This window comes from Vigna unguiculata, chromosome 6, assembly GCF_037176805.1.
Source record: "Vigna unguiculata cultivar grain cowpea cultivar isolate G323 ecotype 2 chromosome 6, ASM3717680v1, whole genome shotgun sequence".
Lineage (NCBI taxonomy): Eukaryota > Viridiplantae > Streptophyta > Magnoliopsida > Fabales > Fabaceae > Vigna > Vigna unguiculata.
The window spans coordinates 7,886,445-7,898,053 of record NC_140797.1 but is presented as its reverse complement, the minus strand read 5'-3'; the positions used below and the strand labels follow the sequence as shown (position 1 = coordinate 7,898,053).

General features: G+C 38.8%; 1 protein-coding gene across 1 annotated transcript; it reads left to right on the top strand.

Annotated features, from left to right (window-relative positions):
* The first annotated feature begins 8,563 nt into the window (after positions 1-8,563).
* On the top strand, positions 8,564-9,115 carry LOC146885464 (uncharacterized). Its single transcript, XM_085674941.1, has one exon. It carries the CDS (start codon positions 8,564-8,566, stop codon positions 9,113-9,115), a length of 552 nt encoding a protein of 183 aa, XP_085531067.1.
* Positions 9,116-11,609: the final 2,494 nt, after the last annotated feature.

The following is an 11,609-nucleotide window of genomic DNA, read 5'->3' as shown; positions in this document are numbered from 1 at the left end:
CCTTACATCAAGACCCTCTGCGAGGCAATGGTCATTGATTTCTTATCGAGGCCCTCTGCGAGGCAATGGTCATCGATATCTTTACATCAAGACCCTCTACAAAGCAATGGTCATTGATTTCTTATGTCACATGTTGTTATTTTCCTTATAGTCTTATATATGTTGTAAGAATTAATTGACATAATTTTACATACCTAGTTCATTCTTTCTTTGCATCTGCTGGTGTGCATTTTGTGTGCAGTTTGCATAGTTGCTAGCCTAATTCTGGCCTTAATCCATTATCGTGCCCCATTCAGTTAGGTTTCTCACCATCTAATTGCATAATAATTCATTAGGTGGACCCCGTTAATCCATTAGATTAGTACCTACCACCCGCTTTGTTTTCTTTACTTCCAGAACCCAGGCACCCTGGTTCACACCCTCACAAACCCTAGGCTCTCACTTTCCCCTTTCCATCCCTGCTCTATCCCTTGTTTGCAACCTTCACCCCATCGATCATGGCTTCTTCCTCCTCCTCTCACAATCGCGTCAAACGGGTTGCAACCAAACAACGTGATCCTGATATTGATGGTTGGATCAATGACCCCGAAGCCCGAGACAACTTTGGGCACTCATTCTGCAATCCCAAGATCATCAATCACAAGTATGTCGAACTTCCTTTCTTCAAGACCCATGGCTTTGCTTTTCCCGCTTTTCTCTCTTTCCAAAGCCTGAAGCACTTTGTTCAACTCAAAGGCACTGTATACCCAGATCTTGTTAGGGTTTTCTATGCGAATCTAGGGTGTGAAGAGGATATTCTCACCTCTTGCGTTAAAGGGGTCAACATAGTTTTGACCACGAATATTTGGGCATCTATTGCTGGATTCTGGCCAGGTGGTCTCCCAACCCATCGCGGTCTTCCCGGGGCAAATCGTCTGGACATCTACCAATCTTGTCTGAGGGATCCCATTGCACAGCGCGATTACAATATCTTCAAGGCCGACGTGATGAAGAAGGATGAATGAGTGTTTGCCTTCATTATCGCCTGGATTCTGTTTCCTCGTAATGGCAATCATGCTTAACTCACGATTGAGTATGTTTTTCTCATCCACACCTTCAAATCCAACCTTCTCATTGACTGGTCTGAGGTCGTCACCGATACGATGCAAAAAGATATTAAGCTACCTAACTATCCTCTGCCATATGTCGCATTCTTGTGCAAAGTGTTTGAACACTATAATGTTGATTTCACTAGTGAAGCTTCTGATGGTCAGAGTCACACCAGTCTAATTAGTGCAAATGCTTTTCACTACATGGGAATGGCAATTTGGGGCAATATCTGGTGTTTCAAGGATGAACCTGTAACACCCCTGGCCCGCCAGACCATGTCAGGTTACTGCAGCCCAATGCACCCCAACCCCTCACCCTTCTCCGTCCATTCATACTGGGTGGGTTGTTGCCAGTGGGAATCGAACCCCCAACCTGACCTTTAACACCTCTGGCTCACCAGCAGATGCTACCAGTTGTGCTGCAGCGCAACTGGTAGCATCTGCTGGTGAGCCAGAGGTGTTAAAGGTTAGGTTGGGGGTTCGATTCCCACTGGCAACAACCCACCCAGTATGAATGGACGGAGAAGGGTGAGGGGTTGGGGTGCATTGGGCTGCAGTAACCTGACATGGTCTGGCGGGCCAGGGGTGTTACAAAAAAGTGCACTTTTTTGTAACATCCCTGGCCCGCCAGACCATGTCAGGTTACTGCAGCCCAATGCACCCCAACCCCTCACCCTTCTCCGTCCATTCATACTGGGTGGGTTGTTGCCAGTGGGAATCGAACCCCCAACCTGACCTTTAACACCTCTGGCACACCAGCAGATGCTACCAGCGCAACTGGTAGCATCTGCTGGTGTGCCAGAGGTGTTAAAGGTCAGGTTGGGGGTTCGATTCCCACTGGCAACAACCCACCCAGTATGAATGGACGGAGAAGGGTGATGGGTTGGGGTGTATTGGGCTGCAGACCTAACACAACCGGTTTGAGGGTGGCAGGTGGGATGCCTGGTAAGCCCAAGAGGATCCGGGGGTGTTACAGAACCTACTGAAGAACAAGCTAACACTGTTGAACCTTCTTATGTTGCCTCACATACTGCATATGAGCAAGAAATGATGCGCATGGTCACCACACTTCTCGACCATCATCAAACCTGGATGACTAAGCTGGACTCTATTGAGCATCAACGTTCCTCTGTTCAAGAACAATTTGCTTTGCTCAATACTAGTCGTGACCCTCCCAATCCGGTTGCTGCTGGTGATTCTGCAGAGGGTAGTGAGAGTGAGCACTATGAGGATGCCACTGATGACGAATATCTTTGTCCTATCCCCACACACCCACTTTTGTCTAACTACCCTTTAGGCTAACCTTTTGTGCCTCTTAGACTTCCTTTAGTCCTTAGTGAGGGGGTGTGTGTCTTTTTTAGTTGCCCTCACACAGTTTTTTTTTTTTGCTAGCCTATCTTTCTTTATGGTCTGTACTTAATCTGCACTTTGCTTTACCTATATATTGCCTTGATTGCTGGTTGCTGCTTATGCTTGACATTTTTATCTGCTGCATGTATACACTTCCATTAATTTATGCATTGTTGACTAACACTGATATTGCACTACTTCAATGCTGATTTGCCTTCTGACTGTATGCAATATGTTATTCCCACTGTGCTACTGATTTCACATGTTACATTGTTCTCATTGCCATACAATGTATTGTTAATCTGCGATAGCTATGGTATGTGCTGGTTTAGAACCGCTGTTCTTTTTGCTAATGTCCAAAGAGGGAGAAAGAAAGTCTTGTCTCTATGTTGCAGGACACATTATGTTGCTATGTTGCAGGACATATTTTGGCCATCATCAAAAAGGGGGAGATTTTTGAAAGGGGGACCTGTTTCAACTCAAGTGAAGATGGTTTTGATGATGTCCAAGGTTATGCATCATGTGAATTACTAGTTTAGGATTAGTTTTGTTTTCCTAGCTTGTGCATTAGATGTTGTAGATCAAAAATTACATGTAAAACAAGCTTGCATTGAATTGTATGAACCATCAAACTCTTTAATGTGAATTCATAAATAGATTAGCTACTTAACTAATAGATTAGTTGAGAGCATTGCACTGATGCAGTGAAAATACACTCACGATAATCTACTAGGTAAATTCCTAATCTATTAATAATTGCAGCAAAACTCTGTATAAAACTAGTTTCTGAAATCAATTTTGAGACAAAGAGAAAATTACTGAATTCCTGAGAAACGAATTGAGAGACTGTTTTTTCTGAGATCTACAGAGTTCTTGGACATTCTTGAGAGATCATTCAAGTGAACCTTCAAGAAGATTGATGGTGGAGTCAACCTTGATGGGTCAAGCTTGGATTTAGGTATCAAGTGAAAAATCTGCGCAACTACTAGGTGTATTCGTTCCTTGTTTCTTTTCTTATTGTATTTCTGTTTATAGATTGATTCACTGTGTAAAGTGAAGGTCCAAGTGCAATTGTGTGGATGCATTGAATCTAGGGGGAGTTCTTGATTTGTAGATCAAGATCCTTAGTCTTTAAGGTCTTGAATTATATAGATGCTCTTATAATTCTTGAATCTCTATTGATTTAGTGGAATCCTCCTAAGTGGGTTACTTAAGAGAAGACTAGACGTAGATTCTTTTTGAATCGGACCAGTATAAATTGTTGTGTTCTTTGTTTCTCTCTTCTTTTACACCTTTATTAATTGCTTTACACAGTCCATTAACACAGAACTGGAAAACTGGTAAATTGGGTCATAAGAGTTAAAGAAACTTTCAAGATTCAATTAAAATCATTGAAAGATTCAATACCCAGTTAACACTCCTTTCTTGGTTGGGTTATATTAGACATATCTGTTTTAACAAATAGTAGTTTTTGAATGACAAATTATTTTATAATTGTTTTCATACAAAACACTTAAAATATATTCATGATCTATAAAATCTTTATCAATTTTAAGAGTAGGAGATATTAAAGCATAAATTAATATAATATAAAAACATTAGCTTTAGACATCACAAAAAATTATTCAATGAGCCATACTTTTATTTATCCATAATTTCATTTATTGTTACCAATAGAAATAAAAACAATTATAGACATAAATTTTTTAGGTTTAGTTTAGACTAGTTTAATTATAATTATAACAAATGCATTAGTTCATAAAATGTGTTTTATATTGTCTTTAATTTTACAAATGAATAAAGATGAGTAACATAATTTATTCTTACCTTGGATCTTTTTTTTTTTTCAAAAGAACAAACAAATTTATTCTAATCTCGGAATCCAATTAAGAAACTATACTGGAACTAACCTTGAAGCTTACCCTCCATGGAATGCAAAATAAAATAAAAATAAAAGAAGAGAATGTAGGGAGAGAGAAGGAAATTAGGTTCCCCTAAGGGTTCCTAAATTCTGAAGTTATGAACTTGTCTTTTCTATTTTCCCTTGGTCTCTTAATATAGAACTTGGAATGGACTTTTTTGTTGCTAAAATCTTTCAAATATATTTTAAAATAAAGATAAAGATAAATATTATTTATCTTTATAATGATTATGAATATCTATAAATATTTGGAGAGATAAAATTATTTGACAAATATAGTTGGTTGATAATTTCTTATATAATTAAATAAAAATTTTCTATTCTTGAATTTATCTTTAAGGTGTCATGAAGCTTTAATCAATTTATTTCCACAATTCCATGAGCTCAACTTAGCTGCAACTGCACTAACACATGTAACATCTCGTTCGGATATTACAGATTTTAAATAATAAAATAAACAAAATAATAAATACGTGTCATTTATCAAAACATCATTTCCCAAAAATGCGGAAAATTTAAAATTTTAGTACATTATAAATTATCTCAAAACTTCAATTTATAAACTCAATTATAAAACAAATCCATATTCATAAAACAAAGATTTCAAGTCTGTAAAATTCATAATAAAACAACTCTATAGTAAAATCTCCCAAGCTAGCCCACGCTCTGTCTCTACGCCTCACCAAATCCACCTACAACATTATCTGCTCCCGTGTACCGCTTACACGATCATCGCCAAACACAAGCAGATAGAGTGAGGTAACAGTGAAACAACATATATACTACTAAACTCATCAGCTTAATACTGAGGAGGGCAATCTAATTGGACCCATCCGTGCATGCCACAATGTGCACACTCACACTGGAAACACTCACCAACCTGATTCACAACTCAAGGGTTCCTCGTGTTCATCCGTCATCCCGAGCCACAACTCAAGAGATGTCATTCAGAGCCATAACTCAAGAAATGCCACGTGCTTAAATCCTATCTTGAGGCACAACTCAAGGGATACGTTCCGAGCCACAACTCAAGGAACACCAGAAAGCCGACCTTCGAGACGTCACCACAACTTGGTAGGCCACGCACATTCACACAAGCAAAGCACATTTGCTTCACCAATATTACTTAGCGCTGCTCATGAGTCGCTAGGAACAACACGCTTCCAAACCGCTTGGCGGGGGACACGTACCGCCAGGCACCACACGCCTAGAAACCCACTACCTCTGCACTATCGCCTGGTGGGACGTCCCTCACCGTCAGGCGCCTTTCGTAATGTAGACCCTCTAGAACACTGGCTATTGCCTAGCGGGTTGAACCCCACCGCCAAGCGCCACACTAGTACAACACACTATTATGGTTTTGTTGCACTTCATCCAATTGCTAATCCCCGATCACGCAATTGCACACCTCTAAAGTATTGATTCTCTTAATGGTTGTCTTATTACTATCGTCTCTACACCCATATGGGCTCCCAATTCCATTATATCCATAAGTTGATTTACTTAAGATCAATTGAATCACCAACATTTCATTAGCTTTAGGTTATCCCAAGTGCACCAACTCATACACTCATTCTTATCAATTCCACTAACCAATATTATACCCTTTTCCAAAACTCCTTAACATCAACCTGGTTTGTCATTATTCAATTATTCTTTTCAAGCTCATGCCACATTATTCAACACTTAGACAAGTTGGTTACACTATTGGCCAATTAGGCACCTAATAGTAATCCCAATGCCTAAATTTGTCTCTTTTGCTTTTCCCAGCCAACCTCATTCATTGTCCCTAGTTTAGGCACTAAACTATAAAGTGCTAAAATTCCAATCCTTCCTATTCCAACTCCATCCTCAAATTAATTCATTTCTAATTCTCCTGATAAATTCTCCGAATCAAATCTTCCCTCGACAACTGGACGTCAAAATACCCAAAACCAGAACTGCACCTCATAGCCACACAGAATCATTGTCTCTGCGCTGGTGCCTGGCGGTAGGCGGTGCATGCATTTCTAGGCAAATTCCCAAAATTTCAGCACATGCGAAGAACCTCTTACATTTCCTCAATGCTTTTCTCTTCCTTTTTTAGCTATTTCACACGCGAACATAATAACAATGACACAAATGTTCAATTTTAACTATTTCCAACAACAATTCTAGTGCAATTAACAACCACTACACTCAATTCATCAAAACCCCCAATCCTTCCAACCCTAAAAGTTGTTTATGGAAATTTCATCAATTTTAACCTCCACTCGCAGGTAATTCAAAGTCTATAAGCATCCAATGATCAATTAACGTGTAAAACCATCATTTCCCCCGATCAAACTCAACCCAGAACCCCAACAGACTCCAACTCAAGCAAACTTGCTCGCGTCGCCTGGTGGGTGTTCTTCACTGCCAGGCAGTTTATGCCAAAAACCTAGAAACTGGGTTAATAAGAGACGTGTCGCCTCGCAGGAACCCAGAAAATCACACAAGACATATGCGTCGCCTGACGGCAGATCGTCGCCCGCCAAACGGTTTTTGGAAAATTCCAGGAACACGAAATGAAATCAAGGGTAGAGGGAAAGCATACATACATACAAAATAAATGTGGTCCAGCTCCCCTAACCTAGAATCCTTTGCTTAAAATTGGAGATTTTTTAGAGTTCCTCCTTGATCACTATGTCGCCAAACACTTCTCCTCAATTAAGCTCCGAGTTACACACAATTCTCACAACAACACACTCTCTGAATTCGTTCTCTTCTTCCTATGTAACAATGACAGCCACAAAAACACTCTCTCTTTCCCTTAATTGGTCATTAAATGATGTCTTAATGAGAGGTAAATGGTGGAAAACGAAAATAAAATTAAAATTAAGAATATAACATCACGCACCACAACCAACATATTATTGAAAACGAATACATAATTAAAATAACAAACAAGTGGGATACATAAGACTCAAACCAAGTCTTCTCAACACAACCAAGTACTCTCAACCACTTGAACTAGTACTTTTCCACATCATAGTGATCAACATTTAATGTCATAAAGGCTTTGTTGGAAGGGGGAGCTACTTCAACTATGAATGAAGAATGGTTTTGATGATGTCTACTAGATTAGAATAGAAAATAGATTTGGTCTAGTTAGGTTATGCATTAGGCTAATAGTTTATCTTTATCAGATGTAAATCAAGCCTGCACCAGGTTGCAAATTAGGCCTGCTTTTGTGCTGCAATGGACCATTACACTCTTGCTTGTGCAAACATGAATGGCTAGCTGTTTAACTAATTGATTAGCTATGAGTATTTCACTAAGGCAGTGAAAATACACTCACGATAATCGATTAGGTAAATTGCTAATCCATTAATGACAGTAGAGACCTCTGTATAAAAGCTGGTTTTAAAATCTGTTCTAAGACTGGAGAAAATTGATAGATCACAGAGTTTTTTCCTTCTAAGAGAGAGAGAGAGCCTTCTGAGAGACACAGAGATATTGAGCATTCTGGAAGATCATTCAAGTGCAGATCCAAGAAGATTGATAGTTGATTCTACCATGATGGGTCTTGCTTGAATCAAGGAGCATATTGTCAAATCTACACAACTTAGGTGTATTCATTTCTTGATTCTGTTTATTGTATTTCTGATTACAGTTGCTTCATTGTGTGAAGTATAGGTCTAGGTGCAATTGCGTGGATGCATTGCTCCTAGGGGAAGTTCTTGATTGGGTAATCAAGTTCTTGGGTTTTTAGGGTCTAGAATTATATAGGTGTTCTTGTAATTCTTGGATCCTATCTATGTTAGTGGAATCCTCTTAAGTGAGTTACTTAGGAGAAGACTGGATGTAGATTCATCTTGAATCGAACCAGTATAAATTGTTGTGTATTGCTTCTTTCTCTTCTCTTACAATCTTTCTTGATTGAGTTAAAAAAGTCTATTAACCCAAAATTGTGAAATTGATTAATTGAGTTTTATAACTTAAAGACTTCTTCAAGATTCACCTTAAACCAGAGAAAAGCTCATTAATCAATTCAGATCCCTTTGTGGTTAAGATAATTAGACAGATCTGAATTTAACAATTGGCACCAGATCTGGTTAATCGCACGCTAATCGATTAGAAAGATTTTGTTATGTCTAATACATCTCAAACCTTTGCTGAAGGGGCATCCATTAACAAGCCTCCTCTGTTTGCTGGGGAAAACTATCCATTCTGGAAAATTCGAATGAAAATCTTTCTTGAATCAGTAGACAAAGGGGTATGGGATGCAGTGGAGAAGGGACTTTTTAAACCAATTAAAATAGTGGATGGAGAGACTTTTCCTAAAGAATTCTCACAATGGACCCCTGATGAGAATAAGAGGGCACATTATGATGTTAGAGCCAAGAATATTATATCTTTTGCACTACCATTGGATGGATTTTACAGGGTCTCTATTTGTGAATCAGCCAAAGAGATGTGGGATGTCTTGGAAGTCACCCATGAGGGCACGGATGAGGTTAAAAGAGCAACGAAAAATACTCTCATTCAAGAGTATGAAATGTTTAGAATGAAGACTGGGGAAAACATATGTGATGTACAAAAAAGATTTACACATATAGTAAATCACCTCTTAGCTCTTGGCAAGACCTTTGACAAGGAAGAGCTCAACATCAAGATCTTGAAGAGTTTAAACATGACATGGCAACCCAAAGTTACTGTTATTTCAGAATCCAAAGACCTCACTAGCATGAACATATCCACACTCTTTGGGAAGCTGAGAGAACACGAACTATAACTTGGAAGACTTAAGGCAGAAGAGGATGGAGAAAAAAAGCACACAATAGCTTTCAAGAGTGCTGTAAAATCTGTAGCAAAACAGAAGAAAGCAAATTCTACAGATGACTCCAATGATGTAAACTCTGACAGTGAAGCCTTGAGCTTAATGGTGAAAAAGTTCTCAAAATTCCTGAAGTATAAGAATAAAACTAATAACAGTCCTGTAGGAAACAAGAAGCAGTCCAGATCTGGAACTCAAACCTGCTATGAGTGTGGCAAGACAGGACATATCAAGGCAGATTGCCCTATGCTGAAGATGAAGCAGAAACTGGAAGAGAAAAATGAGGCAGAGAAGCACCTGAAGAAAAAGAAAGCCTACATTGCCTGGGAAGAAAATGATTCCAGCACATCCAGTGAATCTGATGACAGCACTGAAGAGGAAAATAATCTGTGTTTGATGGCTAAAGCAGAATCATCCAAAAGCAGTGTGAGTAGTTTCACATCTGAACATGAGGAAAATAATTACTATGAACTGCTTGATGCATTTAATGAACTACATAAGGAAGCTACAAAAATACAAAAGTCAAATAGCAAGCGTAAAGGAGAGATTAAATGGCTGGAGGGTAGGATAAAACAGTTAGAATAGGAAAATGAGAATCTAACAACTTGCTTGGAAAAATTAGAAAAATTTGAAAAGCATCCCAGGTCCAGATGTAAGCACTGTCCAGGACAGCTAGAAAAGATAGAGTACTTAATGAAAACCCTATCAAAATTCACCCTAGGAAGATCCAACCTAGATGTTGTTCTAGGATCCCAAAGGAGTGTGCTGAATAAAGAGGGAATTGGTTACAGTGCCAATTCTAATGGCAATTCTAATTGATTCTCAAGTAGAAATTTCCTCAACATCAGTAAACCATCCTCCATTATCTGCACCTATTGTTCTGAACCTGGCCATTTTTCTAATTCCTCTTACTTTAAAAACAGTGGGGTTCCTAAAGGTAAATTCAAATGGGTGCCCAAAAGCACTGCAACACAGTCTAACACAAGAGGACCCAAGTTTGTTTGGGTACCTGCTTCATCAAAATAATCTGTTTTGCAGGAACATGTTGAAGTTAAGGAGTCAATGTGGTATCTGGACAGTGGTTGTTCTAGACACATGACAGGTGATAGCACGAAATTCAGCAAAATTTCACACAAAGTAAGTGGACATGTCACGTATGGTGACAACAATAGAGGTAAAATTCTTGGTTCTAGCAAGGTAAGGTCCTTATCAGCTATGGAAATTGAGGATGTCTTGTTAGTTGATGGACTCAAGCATAACTTACTTAGTATTAGCCAACTGTGTGATAAGAATCTGAAAGTAACCTTTGAAGCCAATCACTGTTTAATCTGTCATGCATCCACAAATGAACTGGTGTTTGTGGGAAAAAGAATTCAGAACATATACATGGTAGACTTTGAAAACACTTCATTTGATTCAATTGCTTGCCTATTTGCTAAAAATGATGAACCTTGGATCTGGCATAAAAGACTTGCACAACCTAAATAAGCTTGTGTCAAAGCATTTAGTCACTGGTCTGCCTGACATAAAATTTAAGTCAGATAAGTTGTGATGCATGCCAAAAGGGTAAACAAGTAAAGACATCTTTTAAGTCCAAACAGCATATTTCCACCTCTAATCCATTAGAACTGATACATATGGACCTGTTTGGGCCATCTAGGACCAGAAGCTTAGGAGGAAATTATTATACACTTGTACTTGTTGATGATTGTTCTCGCTTTACTTGGACCTTCTTTATCTCTTCTAAGAGTGACACCTTCTCAGTGTTTAGGAAATTTGCCAAAATTGTTGAAAATGAGAAAGATTTGAAAATCAAATCCATTCGAAGTGATCATGGGGGTGAGTTTCAAAATGAATCTTTCGAAAAGTTCTGTGAACATCATGGCATTTCACATAATTTCTCAACCCCTAGAATACCACAACAAAATGGTGTGGTAGAGAGAAAAAATCGATCTTTGGAAGAGTTGGCAAGAACAATGCTCAATGACAACTCTTTACCAAAATACTTTTGGGCAGATGCTGTAAGTACAACTTGCCACGTGCTGAATAGGGTCTTAAGCAGACCTGTTTTGAAACTTACACCATATGAAATCTTCAAAGGTAGAAAACCAAATGGATCTTACTTCAAAGCTTTTGGTTGCAAGTGTTTCATACTAAATAATGGTAAATCCAATCTTGGCAAGTTTGATCCTAAGGCTAATGAAGGCATCTTCTTAGGTTACTCCTCAACTAGTAAAGCCTATCAAGTCTATAACAAACGAACATTAACTATAGAGGAATCCATTCATGTTGCATTTGATGAGATTATTGACAGTCATGCTAATTCCTCTGGTCCAAGAAATAGTGCATAATTAAATGACAAAGGTGCAGATTTGACACAACCTGAGCCTGCATCAGCAGCAGATTCATCATAAGGAGCAACTGAGAATTCGTCCTCTCCAGCAGATCTGCC

Coding starts and splice junctions, on each gene's coding strand:
- LOC146885464 (XM_085674941.1), top strand. CDS start 8,564: ATGAAAATCTTTCTTGAATCAGTAGACAAAGGGGTATGGGATGCAGTG.